At 38.0% G+C, this 16437-nt stretch overlaps 1 protein-coding gene across 4 annotated transcripts; it reads left to right on the forward strand.

Annotated features, from left to right (window-relative positions):
- The first annotated feature begins 3278 nt into the window (after window positions 1–3278).
- On the forward strand, window positions 3279–13263 carry EloC (elongin C). Of its 4 annotated transcripts, none has more exons than XM_071685389.1 (4): window positions 3306–3385; window positions 3467–3609; window positions 6395–6609; window positions 11907–13263. In XM_071685389.1, exons 3-4 carry the CDS (start codon window positions 6401–6403, stop codon window positions 12046–12048), a joined length of 351 nt encoding a protein of 116 aa, XP_071541490.1. In that variant the 5' UTR covers window positions 3306–3385; window positions 3467–3609; window positions 6395–6400; the 3' UTR covers window positions 12049–13263. The 4 variants fall into 4 exon arrangements, with proteins under 4 accessions (XP_071541487.1, XP_071541489.1, XP_071541490.1 ...); XM_071685387.1 differs by having other exon boundaries at window positions 3308–3385; window positions 6388–6609; XM_071685386.1 differs by lacking the exon at window positions 3467–3609 and having other exon boundaries at window positions 3279–3385; window positions 6388–6609.
- Window positions 13264–16437: the final 3174 nt, after the last annotated feature.

Below are 16437 nucleotides of genomic sequence, written 5' to 3' on the forward strand. Positions count from 1 at the left end.
TATATATATCCTGAAAATGTATTTTAACAGATAAATCAGTCAGACTCATCTTACAACCTTGTACTGTACGATGAAGGTATAACAATATCCTGGGAAACTGTAGGAAAGTTGTACCCAAATCTTCGATTTACAAGATTTTAACCTTTTTTTAAGCGTCTACAAAAATAGATTACAGCCAAAGAAATTTCGCAACTTTATTACAGCCAGAATACGTATGATAACATAGTCGTTACAGAAGAAATACAGAAAAACAAATTCAAAACGAGACAAGTCGCTCAGGTCGATACCTAGTCAAAAAAAGATCTGTAATATGATGGCACATGGCCGCTAATATCGGGCAGAGAAAATTTACCTGAAAACCGTACATGTGTAGAAACACTTTTGTGAACCACATTTATGAATCAGATGATAAAAAGAATTTAGGAAATGACTTTCCGGCTCAGCCCGCCATACCCGCTCAAGGATTTGATCAACTCCAGGAGACAAGCAGAGGTATTTCTAACACATTTTCTTGCCATTCTAATCCATTTTCAAAGAAATGTTGTAAATAATCTGTTTCAAGATGTTCAGGTATAATTTTCTTTAGTCTATACTCTATTTACGTTTGGCAGTTGAGTAAATTGTACGAGAATTCCATTTAATGATGAGTATCCTATGAATGGATCACACTACCGTACGAGGTTCGACATTTTTAAATGAATGAAATGTTTAAATTACCAACCTTTAAATGGAGCAATTTATGAATGAGTTTAAACTTCCAACCTTTAAATGGAACAATTTATGAATGAATCTTTAAACTGCCAACGTTTAAATGGAGCAATTTATGAATGAAGGTTCTTTAAAGGTTTAAAAGGCCTTCATTGATCAAATTTCTGAAATACAAGACAGAATGGGTCAGTTTTTTGTGAATGGATTAAAGTTTTGTAGGAGATTGAAAGGTTGTTAATGAATGAAGTTATTTAAGAATGGAACATTAGAAAATGAAGTAAATATTGTAATCAAACTATTTCCATAAACTTATTGTGAATCTTTCAATTAATAACGTGAAAATTATAAGTATGTCACGTCAAAGGTCCACGAATAAAATAGATTTTTTATTTAGAATGTTTGACTAGCGTTTGCGTCAAGGGCCATAACAGTTGTGATTGAATTGACTAATTTAAATGAAATACAAAACAGGTTATGAGAGAACACCGTGTCCTTTCAGAGACGTACTTTAAATTGAAAGAAATATGAGACTTGCTTTTGATACAGAATTTATTAAGGCTAGGTTAGATAAGGAATTTTCATTTAGGATCCAGAAATACCTGTAGATGTTATAACTAACCACTAAGGTACATACATCATTTATGCTGTGTGACCCATCTCGTGCTAGTCATCTAATGTAACATCTTCCACAGCAAAATTATAATGTAACGATATCGTAAATTATAATGTAACCATGTCGTAAATTATATTGTAACGATATCGTAAATTATAATGTAACCATGTCGTAAATTATATTGTAACGATATCGTAAATTACAAATCCATATTTTGTAGATAGCCTAGCCACTCTACCATGTACTCTTACCCGTACCTTAACCTTCCTTACCTTATTGATACCAAAGCTGACCTAACCTAACAATCTAGCCCAACCTAACCTAACCTAACTTAGCCTAAACCTAGCCTAGCCTAACCTAGCCTAGCCTCACCTAACCTAGCCTAAACTAATCTAACCTAACCTAGCTTAAACTAGCTTAGCCTAACTTAGCGTAGCCTAACCTAACCTAGTCCAACCTAACCCCTGAATGGAACGCCAGCTACTGAATTATTTTCATTTCCTAATCCAATTTAATTTAACATCCTACAACCATTTTTTTCATCGAAATAGACTACACCTCGGAAAGTGAAATCTTGGAGTACCGTTTCTTTCTAACCTATTTCAAGCCTAGCTGTAGGTAAGTTGACCTGATCAAATCGTAAGGACGTAATGTATTAATACACCTGACCAAGGCATGTTAGGTCAAGGTAAGCCCATGGGTAAAACATTTGTTAGAAAGTTCTTCTCATGCTACCTCAAGTCCAGGGAATACCACAGGAGGTAATTTGTGATTTTCTCATGACTTTAATAGATTGGGAACCATTTCAAAGACCAGTATTTGGCTCCAGCGACTTTCTGATGGATTTATTCAAGTTTAGATAAGGACAGCAATGTTAGGGCTAACATAATATTTCCCTAAGTGTATTAGGTTAGGCTAGGTCAGGGGTAGCTCTCAAACATTTGTTAGAAAACACATAATTTTCTGGGGATATGAAATACAGTTTATGATCTCCTGACTTTAATACACAGGAATTTGTTTCAAGTTATGAACAGTGGAAAATCTATTAACACTGTAAGACGAATAAGTCTCCTATTACACAGTTCTGTAAGAAAAGTCACTTTCTTTGAGAAAATGGATATCTTGGTCACGTTTATCAATATATTGTTGAATTTGGAGACATCACATCGTGGCCTTGTTGCAATCTGGAGATTAAAGTGCCTCATAAGAGCATGAAGTTCGAGGGAACATTGTTAAACCAAAGAATCACTGACTAGTTAGGTCAAAAGAAAATAACTAGTTAGACCTGTCATTAAACAAACAGGATTCTTAGATAACTTCTGTGTCCGTTTCAAGAAACCAGTGCTTATATCCTGGCCATAATTATAAATCTACAGTTATTATCAGAGAAGTACATTGAGGGAATATGGTCTTCATGTATGTTGCTTCAAAGTGCTCTTCATAACATGATCTCCATAAAACCTGACTACTTGATTCGACAAAGATTAATATAATTGTATCATGCGGTACGAAAAGACGATTATGACATCCTTTTGCATCCTTTACGAAGAAGCGCTGAGATATTTTGAGGGGAAGAACATGACAATGGTCAAAGAAATATAACGTTCAGTAACCCAATATACAGTTGAAATAACGATATTGGACTCTGTCATTTATTTGAATGATTTGTTACACTGTATAGTGTATTTCATTCACAGAAACATTCTCATGTCGGTAACATTGGTCACATAAGTGTATTTCTTTCCTATGTTTTCCATAGGAAAATTGAGCTTTAAATGATCCCACTCGCTTCCTTGTTTTTTAGGAAGACATTCACTTTGTTCTCTCTTGATGGGAGACAAATGTAATTTTTCTTCATGTACTGAATTTTTTGGTTATTAGATTGAGCTATGGAAAGGAGTTCAATTTTAGAAATATTCGAAATAAAGTCGAAATCGGATTCTATTTCATATTTCGAAGCTGAGATGGGTCCGGGAGGTTCGAAACACGATCATGAATGGTTCGTTTTGAGGCGAGAACGAAGCATAAGCTGTTTACATCCAGGGACGGGTACACTACCCTAAGGTGAGTCTAATTTTAATGCTCTTGAGTGAATCCCCTGTGATGGCCTGTGCTTTATTAGTAACAAAGTACGATTACTTCCAGGGCTTTATGATGTAACTTGAGACGTGCATGGATGTAAATGAAGGGTGCTCCTTAATAACCATCCGAGTGATGGTGTGTTTTAGAGTGGAATTTATGGACGAAGGTGATGGTGCTGAGGATATGCATATATCGCCACACATAATGTAAGTAATGAAAGAAAATTGCACATAACTGGGAGTTTAAGAATGTTTTTCACATGAGTAACACCATAGTATCTTTCATGTGCATATGAAATAAAGATGCTGTATGACTGGTCCATATTTCGTGAAGCATATTTAGGTTATTGTATGATAGGTTGGCTGTACAGCAGCTTTTTTTTGCAGCATGTAGAATGTATGTTTGATGTGGATATTTGGATTATGATTATGTATCAGATGATATTCTCATCACGTATTGATGGTGCATATAACCTAGGATTATTTGTTTCTGTAGTGGACACTGGTGCATTGATGAACCTGGAGGGTTTTCTTTTTATCAGTTTTTCTTTTCATTCTAGGATCATTTTAGAAACGTCTCAGTAATTTATTGGTCAAACTTAGTATTCTTAGGAGCTTTGACAATTCAGTGATTTTCTTTTGTAGTGTTTAGGAAAGGCAGTAGCAGTTATAGAGCATGATTTTGACCATACTTTATTGAACTATGATAGATAAGATAGATAAGGGATATGTAATTACCTTAATTTCCAGTATTCTTTTTGGAATATATCAGTCACACTGATGCGGGAAACAGAGATTAAGCATAATGATATATATATATATATATATATATATATATATATATATATATATATATATATATATATATTGGGAGGTGAGTTTGAATGGTGAGAGGCTGGAGGAAGTGAAGTGTTTTAGATATCTGGGAGTGGATCTGTCAGCGGATGGAACCATGGAAGCGGAAGTGGATCATAGGGTGGGGGAGGGGGCGAAAATTTTGGGAGCCTTGAAAAATGTGTGGAAGTCGAGAACATTATCCCGGAAAGCAAAAATGGGTATGTTTGAAGGAATAGTAGTTCCAACAATGTTGTATGGTTGCGAGGCGTGGGCTATGGATAGAGTTGTGCGTAGGAGGATGGATGTGCTGGAAATGAGATGTTTGAGGACAATGTGTGGTGTGAGGTGGTTTGATCGAGTAAGTAACGTAAGGGTAAGAGAGATGTGTGGAAATAAAAAGAGCGTGGTTGAGAGAGCAGAAGAGGGTGTTTTGAAGTGGTTTGGGCACATGGAGAGAATGAGTGAGGAAAGATTGACCAAGAGGATATATGTGTCGGAGGTGGAGGGAACGAGGAGAAGAGGGAGACCAAATTGGAGGTGGAAAGATGGAGTGAAAAGGATTTTGTGTGATCGGGGCCTGAACATGCAGGAGGGTGAAAGGAGGGCAAGGAATAGAGTGAATTGGAGCGATGTGGTATACAGGGGTTGACGTGCTGTCAGTGGATTGAATCAAGGCATGTGAAGCGTCTGGGGTAAACCATGGAAAGCTGTGTAGGTATGTATATTTGCGTGTGTGGACGTGTGTATGTACATGTGTATGGGGGGGGTTGGGCCATTTCTTTCGTCTGTTTCCTTGCGCTACCTCGCAGACGCGGGAGACAGCGACAAAGTATAAAAAAAAAAAAAAAAAAAAAAAAAAAAAAATATATATATATATATATATATATATATATATTTTTTTTTTATACTATTCGCCATTTCCCGCGATAGCGAGGTAGCGTTAAGAACAGAGGACTGGGCCTTTGAGGGAATACCCTCACCTGGCCCCCTTCTCTGTTCCTTCTTTTGGAAAAAAAAAAAGAAAAAAAAAACGAGAGGGGAGGATTTCCAGCCCCCTGCTCCCTTCCCTTTTAGTCGCCTTCTACGACACGCAGGGAATACGTGGGAAGTATTCTTTCTCCCCTATCCCCAGGGATAATATATATATATATATATATATATATATATATATATATATATATATATATATATATATATATATACATACATATATATATTTGTGTATGGGTGTGTGTGTGTTAATGAGTGGATGGGCCATTCTTCATCTGTTTTGTGACACTTCATCACTGATGCAGGAGACAGCAATCGGGGAGAGGTTGGGGACTGGATTGGAGGTGGAGGGATGGAGTGAGGGAGATTTTGAATGATTGGGGCCTGAACATACAGGAGGGTGAGAGGTGTGCAAGGCATGGAGTGAATTGGAACAGTGTGGTATACTGGGATCGACATGCGGTCAGTGGACTGAACCAGGGCACGTAAAATGTCTGGGGTAAACCATGGAAAGGTCTATGGGGCTTGGATGTGGATAGGGAGCTGTGGTTTTGGTGCATTACACATAACAGCTAGAGACTGAGTGTGAATGAATGTGGCCTCTTTTGTCTGCCTTCCTAGCGCTACCTTGCTGAAGCGGGGGGTAGCGATGCTGTTTCGTGTGGGATGGGGTGGCGCCAGGAATGGATGACGGCAGTCAAGTATGAATTTGTACATGTGTATGTCTGTGTATTGCGCTACCTTGCTAACACGTTAGACAGTGACAAAGTATAATAGATAAATAGAATATAAATGTCTGTGTATCATCCATGGGGATAGGGGAGAAAGAATACTTGCCACGAATTCCCTGTGCATCATAAAGGGCGACTAAAAGGGGAGGGAGCAGGAGGCTGGAAATCCTCCCCTCTTGTTTTTTTTTAAATTTTCCAAAAGAAGGAACAGAGAAGGGGGCCAGGTGAGGATATTCCCTCAAAGGCCCAGTCCTCTGTTCTTAACGCTACCTTGCCAACACGGGAAATGGCGAATAGTTTGAAAGAAAAGAATAATATATATATATATATATATATATATATATATATATATATATATATATATATATATATATATTGCACTTGTAAAATTTATTTCTTTATGTGTAATTTTTTTTCTCTTCATAAGGTAACAGATCAAGATGGGGGATGACAATAAAGATGAGGAGCGTGTGTATGGAGGTTGTGAAGGACCTGATGCTATGTATGTAAAGTTGATATCATCTGATGGTCATGAATTTATTGTCAAGAGAGACCACGCCCTCACCTCTGGCACAATTAAGGCCATGTTGTCTGGTCCAGGACAGTTTGCTGAAAATGAAACAAATGAGGTCAACTTTAGGGAGATACCGTAAGTATACAACTTTTTTTTATGGTAGCTGAAATGGCACAGGCAACTGAATGCTCCTTATCAAGTTCATCTGATTTATGTTACTGGTACTAGCTACTTGGATATCGGGAGGATTAGTGATGGGTGCATAGTAAATCAGCATTTCAGTGGTTGTCAAGTTAAACTCCTTTGACCGAGGTAACTGTCTTTTCTCTCTGCCTTACCAACATTTGGACTGCTGTCATTCTGTTCACTAATGTACAATTTCTCCTCGTCATGCATAACACTTGACAAAATGTAACTCACTCGACTTATTCTTCATAACTTTAGATTTTCCTCCAGTGAGGACTTCACAGTAGACATGCCTTTTTGCAGCATATTAGGTACAATAGGTAGAAGTCGTGAGTAGGAACATTAGGCAGGAGCATTAAGTAGAAATAGTTGGTAGGAACATTAGCTTGGTGCATTAAGCAGAAGTAGTAGGTTGAAACATTTGGCAGAAACATTAGGTAGACGTATTAGGAAGTAGTTACCTGGAACATTAGGTAGGTACCTCTGAAAACACTGTGCCAGAGGTGCCCTCTACCAACAGCATGTTTGTTTAAATTTTCTCAAACGTATACATATCGAAAAAAGTATTGTATGGAGAGTGTTTAACATCTTTTATGTAGTTTTCACCCTTTCCCATAGACATAATACCAGTCTTTTTGTGAAATCCTGTAGGTCTTTTTGAGAGATCTTGAAGCATCTTTTGTAACTGAATCAGCTTCTTCAGAGTTTTTCTCTTAGTCTTTTAGCAAGAAAATACTAATAACTCTGTTTCTTCATGTGAGTGCTTGTTAAATGCTTCTGACTGTAGAATTTGACTTTAAAAGTTTACAGCTCTGTGTAAAGTAGTTTTAGTACTTTGTTGTAGTAGTATGTTGGTAGTGGTTGGTAGGTAGCCACCTACCAATGAGGTATATTACTTGTGGTACCTGCTTGGGTATCAGGAGGGCTTGTGATGGCTGAGTAGTGAACTAGAACTGATCAATATTTAACTCACACAGCTCATTATTTGTAACTAGATTTTCCTGCAGTGAGTGCAGTGTGCTAGCCCTGCCTTTTGGCAAAATGGTAGGATTTATTGATAGAAGTAGAAAGTAGGAGTATTAGGCAGGAGCATTAGGTAGGAATGTTAGGTAGAAGTAGTAGAGAGGGACATTAGGCACCAGCATAAGTTAAAAGTAGTAGGTTAGAAAATTAGCTGGGAGCATTAGGTAGACAAAATAGGTAGAAGTAGTCAATAGGAACATTAGGTAGGAACCTTTAGAATCACTGCTAAAGTTGCCATCTGCTAGTGGCCTGATAAGGGTGAGGCGCTAAAGGCAAAGAAGTGGCACTGAAGTTCACCAGTTATGGAGGCTCTTTTGCCATGGCTGCTTCCTTAAGGGAGTTCCTGGAATGAATGAGCATCAAAGATAAAAATAGGAAGAGGAGTTTTTTGAGATCCCTCTTCCTTTATGAAGCCTCTGCTTTTTCTCTGCTGGACTATAATGGGAGATGGTGAAGTTCTTGAAACTTTTACATTGTGTTTACTTGCTTCTGAATAATGTGGCTTGCTAATGCCCTTATATGAAAACTTGGTTCCTTTTAGCACTGTGAGAAGGGTTGACAAAATCATGCAGTGTATAGGCGATAAAATCTAATGAGTTGATTGTCGTCTTGTTTAGGTAACAAATAATCCAAACCCAAAATTTCCTTTCAGACATACATAAAGAAGAAAGTATGGAGAATGTTTAACAGATGATTTTTATATAACATAGTTCAGTCCATTGACAGTATGTTACTCCCTCTATATAACGTCACTCCTAATTCTTTTTATCCCATGCATGCCTTACACCCTCCTGCATGGTAAGGCTCTGATCCTTTCATTTCATTCTCAGGCTTCTCCTTTTAACGTATACATGCTCCTAGTCAGCCTCTCCTCTCTCTCGTCCTCTCCATATGTACAAACTGTTTTAGGACATTCTCTTCAGCTTCTCATACATCTTTATTTTTTACTACTGCACCTATTTCTTACTCTGTGATTTACTTAGTGAACACTCTTCACATCATATGTTGCCTTCAAGCATTTTGTTTTTAACACATCCACCCTCTGACATACTTTTTTTTTCTTTTCCATACCTAGGGCCCATGCTTTACATCCTTACAGCATCACCAAGACTACTTTACCATCAAACATACCCTTCTTTGCCATGATGGCCACTTGACTCTTTCGAAACAGTCATTACAGCATCTAGGACCTTATGTCCTTATGCATATCTCCCACTAACTCACACTCCTTCCCTGCAAGTTCAGTAACACCCTTTTTTTTTTTTTTTTTTTTTTTTTTTGTCACTGTCTCCCGCGTTTGCGAGGTAGCGTAAGGAAACAGACGAAAGAAATGGCCCAACCCACCCCCAGACACATGTATATACATACGTCCACACACGCAAATATACATACCTACACAGCTTTCCATGGTTTACCCCAGACGCTTCACATGCCTTGATTCAATCCACTGACAGCACGTCAACCCCGGTATACCACATCGCTCCAATTCACTCTATTCCTTGCCCTCCTTTCACCCTCCTGCATGTTCAGGCCCCGATCACACAAAATCTTTTTCACTCCATCTTTCCACCTCCAATTTGGTCTCCCTCTTCTCCTCGTTCCCTCCACCTCCGACACATATATTCTCTTGGTCAATCTTTCCTCACTCATTCTCTCCATGTGCCCGAACCATTTCAAAACACCCTCTTCTGCTCTCTCAACCACGCTCTTTTTATTTCCACACATCTCTCTTACCCTTACGTTACTTACTCGATCAAACCACCTCACACCACACATTGTCCTCAAACATCTCATTTCCAGCACATCCATCCTCCTGCGCACAACTCTATCCATAGCCCACGCCTCGCAACCATACAACATTGTTGGAACCACTATTCCTTCAAACATACCCATTTTTGCTTTCCGAGATAATGTTCTCGACTTCCACACATTCTTCAAGGCTCCCAGAATTTTCGCCCCCTCCCCCACCCTATGATCCACTTCCGCTTCCATGATTCCATCCGCTGCCAGATCCACTCCCAGATATCTAAAACACTTCACTTCCTCCAGTTTTTCTCCATTCAAACTCACCTCCCAATTGACTTGACCCTCAACCCTACTGTACCTAATAACCTAACACCCATACAGCTCTCTTTTCTCTTTGTCCAACAGCCTTACTTCTTCATCCCTCCACTTACAACCCTTTCTCTCATGTCTATATTCCACCTTCCACATGGTGCCCACTTCTCTTGTACATGTAAGCACTATTTCCATAAATACTATAACATTCTATACCCATTCCCCAAGTTTTGCTCTCTCTTGCCTTTGCCATTCTTAACCCAGCCTCTCTTGGTGTCTGCTCACACAAGCCTCTTTTCCAAACTCACTTTCACTACCCTCTTCCTACTCATATCATTTCTTTGTTTCATTGCCTCAACAAACTTTCACCTCTGCCTCCACCAAAAAGTCATCACACATCCACCAGCTTTCCTTCTCAGCTCATGTACATTCAGAAGTATCTCTTTAGCACCTGTCACTTTAGCATATGTAATAGTTTCCATTTGCCATTAACCCCACCCACCCTTTTTTACTTTTATATCTTTTTAAACCAGGTACCCCCAGTTATTTTATGCTCATTCATTGCAATCAATGTTCTTCCGTCTTATAAACTTTGATAAACATATAGTTGTTGTCTGCATTGTAGCTTTCACATAATGTGACTTTTAAATGTCCTTAATTATGTTTGCTCTTTTATTTGTTTCTGATTTCTAAACACTGTATATCACTTTAATCTGTTAATGTAAATAAGCTTTGTTTTGGTCATATTCTTGTGAAAACCCACTGAGGTTTATTGAAAATAAAAAAGAATACTCAACAGGCCTGGCCAGAATATAGTGTTTGTTGCTTTATTGGTACTGAGGTACTTAACATTGAAATATCATAGCCTCAAATGTCAGATCCTTGCTAGGGAAGCTAGGTGACAGACTGAGCTGTTGGGGCAGGGGACAATTTAGCTTACACTATATGCAACATAAGTTATGAAGTTAAAGGAGTAAAACATATTGTCATAATCCTTTAACATTTATTTTTTTTATTATTATTAGATATGATGGTTTGATCAAGTAATGAAAGGGTAAGAGAGATGTGTGGTAATAAAAAGAGTGTGGTTGAGAGAGCAGAGGAGCATGTTTTGAAATGGTTTGGTCACATGCAGAGAATGAGTGAGGAAAGATTGACAAAGAGGATGTATGTGTCAGAGGTGGAGGAAACGAGAAGTGGGAGACGAAATTGGAGGTGAAAGGATGGAGTGAAAAAGATTTTGAGCGATTGGGGCCTGAGCATGCTGGAGGGTGAAAGGCGTGCAAGGAATAGAGTGAATTAGAACGATTTGGTATACTGGGGTTGATGTGCTGTCAGTGGATTAAACCAGGGCATGTGAAAAGTCTGGGGTAAACCATGGAAAGTTTTGTGGGGCCTGGATGTGGAAAGGGAGCTGTGGTTTTGGTGTATTATACATGACGGCTAGAGACTGAGTGTGAACGAATGTGGCCTTTGTTGTCTTTTCCTAGTGCTACCTTGCTTGCATGCGGGGGGAGGGGGTTGTCATTTCATGTGTGGCGGGGTGGCGACGGGAATGAATAAGGGCAGCAAGTATGAATTATGTACATGTGTATATATGTATATGTCTATGTATGTATATATATGTATACTTTGAAATGTATAGGTATGTGTGTGTGTGTGTGTGTGTATGGACGTGTATGTATATACATGTGTATGTGGGTGGGTTGGGCCATTCTTTCGTCTGTTTCCTTGCACTACCTCGCATACGCGGGAGACAGCGACAGAGTATAATAAATATAAATATATGAATAAATGATAGTAATGATTTTATTTTACTATAGCTGATAGATATTTAACAAAATAGAATTTGCTGAAAATTTTTAGGATAATTAGGATTCTATATTATGTATCTCTTGCAGTTAGCTACTTAAGGGATTAATCATAGAGTGACAGTCTTTTAAACACAGCAGGGTGATTATGTCTCCATCATTGTGATCAGTTTTTGAATTATATGAACATTAGTTAAATTTCATGTAAGATTTGTGGCATTGTGTTTAATTGGGGAGGCATCTTTGGCCTGTAAGTGTATTTCAAATTCATGTATCTGTTGGATTGTTTTTTGTTTGTGGATAATTATTGTTGAGTTAGCCTTTTATTAATATAGATTTTTCATATATTTTCAGGTCACATGTTCTTCAAAAAGTGTGCATGTATTTCACATACAAGGTTCGGTACACTAATAGCTCTACAGAAATACCCGAGTTCCCTATTGCTCCGGAAATTGCTCTTGAGCTCCTAATGGCTGCTAACTTTCTGGACTGCTGAACAAATCATGATTAATCCAGATGCCTTGAGATTTTTTAGTGGATGTTATCTGCAGATATCAATTATGAACTTTTAAGCATTGCAAGAAAAAATTTGGAGACACTGAAGGGTCATTCAGCAATTGATATCATCCCTGTGCACCAGAAAATGCCCATGATTTAAAAAAATATGAAAGATATTTATAAGATGAAGTCAGTAATGTATGTTATCTTCCTGTTGAAGTTCGGGATTGCTCAACAGATTGGCAAAAATATGTTAGCTACAATGAATTTATTTCAAATTGATGACTGAATCTCAAGGAACTATGTGATGGAAGAATTTATTTTTAAACAGAAATCCTACTTAGATTTTCTGTTTAGATATTAATTCGTCAGTTGTTTTAGATATCTCCACTTTTAAGAAAGACATAGTTAATAATTTGGAACTGATAAAGTGAAAAGCAGAATTAAGTATGTATAAGTAATGAAACCTAAGAATTTGATAATATTTGTATTAGGAAAGATGGTGCTGCTGTATACATCACATTAACTAGATCCTTCTTTATTTGGGGTAATTGTTTTCTCTAGAGTAGACCAAGATCCTCTAATGTTACAGTAAATTATATATGTATTGTGCCTACATTGTTAATTAAAATAGTCATTCGGACAAATTGAATTATATGAATTAGAATTGCCAGTGTTGATATATGAACAGTCCTCACCTTTGAACCCCAGTTTATCAAATGTTAGTGCTTGAAATTTCAGTTAATTTGTTTCTGTTATCCATCGTAGACTGTAATGTTTTAAGTTTACGAATGGAAATTATTGTATTTTAAAAAGTGTACATATAAGGCAATCATTTGGCACTTAATTGCACATGCAGTTGCAAATAGATGATGCACATGCCTATCAGGAAGTGCTTTATTATTTAAAAGATCATAAAGCTTATGTGTTATATTAAGTTGTTTTGAAAAACTATTTAGTATGTGAGGGGAATATAGTTGATATTGGGAGTATTTGTCCTGTATTTTCCTTAAATTAATGGTTTGATATTCATAGATCCAAAGTCTGAAATTTACAGTTATATATGTATATTCATCATATTGTTCCTCTTTTTGGTAAATTTTTTTTCTTGAATTCATGTAAGATTTTGATTCATTTCTTGCATGTATTGTATAAAAAATTGAGAATTTTTTTTCTCTTGTATCGATCCAGTTCTAAATAAAATATTGGTAAATATATGAAATTTTCTTCCTTGTGTGGAAGCTAATAGCTGTAAGTTGTTGATATTAACATTATCTGATGTATAGTCATCTAAAGTCTTACAGATACTTAAAATTGGCACATCAGAACCATGTTGGACTGTAGACCTTCAGACAGCTGGGTAACTCACATAGAAGTTAGGCTTTTTATACCTTATATAGATAGAGCAGATAGCATACTGGAAATCCATAATCTTCATATGTGTACATTGCAACCAAGTTTTCTAATACTTCGTTCTATTTCTAGCAGTGCATATTTCAAGACAATTTAACTATCAAGATCTGTTCCTTTCAGATTAAAAGTGGAAAGGTCTGTAATGTTTTTTTAAGCAGTTGTACTTTCTTATAATTTTTCTTTTATGATAACAATATTGCACATTATCAATCTATCTATCTGTATCTCATGTCTTCTGTTCCCTCTGGGAACCCCCTAAAGGGGGTGACCATGGCTGAAAGCCTCCATAACTGATGAATTTCAGTGCTGTTTTTTGGGCCTTTAGTGCCACACTCTTAATAGGTCACTTGCAGAGGGCAACTCTAGTGCATTATTAATTTGCATATTATTCCTGTGATAAGTGTAGAAAGAATACTACTCTTGTATCTCCATGTAGAAGGCAATGATAATTGTTGTGAGCTGGGAACTGGAAAGCCATGTATGTTCAGTTTCCAAAGGTAAGAATACAAATAACCAATCAAAAAGTTCTCATCCTCCAAAAAGGCTCAGGCTGACGCCCCAAAAATGTATGTGCATGAATGTAACCAGAATAAGAAGGAGGGAGAAACAAGCTGTATATTTGGGGAGGAGAACCTGGGTGATCTGGTTTAAGTGAAACAAAACTCGAGAGTAAGGGAAAAAATGGTTTAGGAATGTCTGACAGGTTAAGTATAAGGTTTGTGTGACTGAGAACAAAGAAAAGGCTGGCACTTCAGCTGAAGAAGGAATTCTTGGAATACATTAGGGAGTGTAAGGAAGTGAGTTTTAAATTGATGTAGGTGAGAAAGAAAATAGATTACGATAGGTGGGTGATGATCTGAGTTGTGAGGAAGGGGCAATTGTTTTGGGAGGAGCAATTTTGATGGAGGGAGATTTGGGTGCAAAAGTGGGAGATACTGATAGCTGAGGCATGGTTTACTTGGTGTAAATAAAAATGATCAACATTGTGAGTAGTATGCTGGAAAAGGCAAAGTAGCACAAGGAAACAGATTAAAGAATGGCCTAACCCACCCACATACACATGTATATACATACATGTCCACACACGCATATATACATACCTATACATTTTAATGTATACATATATATACATACCGACATTGACATATACACATGTACATAATTCATAGTTGCTGCCTTTATTCATTCCCATCACCACCCTACCACACATGAAATGACACCCCCTTCTCCCTCACGTGCATGAGGTAGCACTAGGAAAAGACAACAAAGACCACATTTGTTCACACTCAGTCTCTAACTGTCATGTATAATCCACCAAAAACAACAGTTCCCTTTCCACATCCAGGCCCACAAAACTTTCCATGGTTTACCCCAGACACTTCACATTCCCTGGTTCAATCCATTGACAGCATGTCGACCCCTGTATACCACATAGTTCCAATTCACTCTATTCCTTGCACGCCTTTCACCCTCCTGCATGTTCAGGCCCCAATCGCTTATTATCTTTTTCACTCCATCCTTCCACCTCCAATTTGGTCTCCCACTTCTCCTCGTTCCCTCCACCTCTGACACATATATATATCCTCTTCTGCTTTCTCAACCACATTCTTTTTATTACCACACATCTCTCTTACCCTTTCATTACTTACTTGATCAAACCACCTCACACCACATATTGTCCTCAAACATCTCATTTCTAGCACACCCACCCTCCTCTGAACAACCCTATCTATAGCCCATGCCTCACAACCGTATGACATTGTTGGAACCACTATTCCTTCAAACATACCCATTTTTTGCTTTCTGAGATAATGTTCTCGCCTTCCACATATTCTTCATCGCTCCCAGAACTTTCGCCCCTTCTCCCACCCTGTGACTCACTTCTGCTTCCATGGTTCCATCTGCTGCCAAATCCACTCCCAGATATATAAAACACTTCACTTCCTCCAGTTTTTCTCCCTTCAAACTTACTTCCCTGTTGACTTGTCCCTCACCCCTACTGTACCTAATAACCTTGCTCTTATTCACATTTACTCTTAGCTTTCCTCTATCACACACTTTACCAAAACTCAGTCACCAGCTTCTGCAGTTTCTCACCGAATAAGCCACCAGCGCTATATCATCAGCAAACAACAACTGACTCACTTCCCAAGCTCTCTCATCCACAACAGACTGCATACTTGCCCCTCTCTCCAAAACTCTTGCATTCACCTCCCTAACAACCCCATCCATAAACAAATTAAACAACCATGGAGAAATCACACACCCCTGCCACAAACTGACATTTACTGGGAACCAATCATTTTCCTCTCTTCCTACACGTACACATGCCTTACATCCTCAATAAAAACTTTTCACTGCTTCTAGCAGCTTGCCTCCCACACCATATACTCTTAATACCTTCCACAGAGCATCTCTATCAACTCCTTCATATGCCTTCTTCAGATCCATAAATGCTACATACAAATCCATTTGTTTTTCTAAGTATTTCTCACATACATTCTTCAAAGCAAACACCTGGTCCACACATCCTCTACCACTTCTGAAACCACACTGCTCTTCCCCAATCTGATGCTCTGTACATGCCTTCACTCTCTCAATCAGGAATATCAGTAAAAAATAAAAAAAAAAAGTGCCTATGCAAGTATGTGTGGATGATTGGCTTTAGGGATGAATGGGCATGATTGAATTATGTACTAAGTGGTAGACATGCAAAGGAGAGAGTTGGATTGCTTTGAGGGGCAACAATTGCAATGTCTGATCATTTTGTGGTGGAGATGAGTGTGAAAGTGTTTGGTGGCTTTAAGAAAAGAGGTAAGAACATGGGTGGTGAAGGTAAGAGAGCTTGGACAAGAGGCTTGTGTGAGGAGATACCATGAGAAATTAGGTTAGAAATGGCATAAGGTGAAAACAGAACTAAAGTGGATAAAGTATGGAAGATGCTTTGGGAAGCAGTGCTTACATGTGCAGGTGT

The sequence above is a fragment of the Panulirus ornatus genome, chromosome 40 (genome assembly GCF_036320965.1).
Source record: "Panulirus ornatus isolate Po-2019 chromosome 40, ASM3632096v1, whole genome shotgun sequence".
NCBI classification, from domain to species: domain Eukaryota; kingdom Metazoa; phylum Arthropoda; class Malacostraca; order Decapoda; family Palinuridae; genus Panulirus; species Panulirus ornatus.

Bases quoted from the DNA above. Each gene is read 5' to 3' on its own strand.
- EloC (XM_071685386.1), top strand. From the start codon at position 6,401: ATGGGGGATGACAATAAAGATGAGGAGCGTGTGTATGGAGGTTGTGAA. The intron at 6,610-11,906 runs GTAAGTATACAA...ATATATTTTCAG, and splicing joins GTCAACTTTAGGGAGATACC to GTCACATGTTCTTCAAAAAG.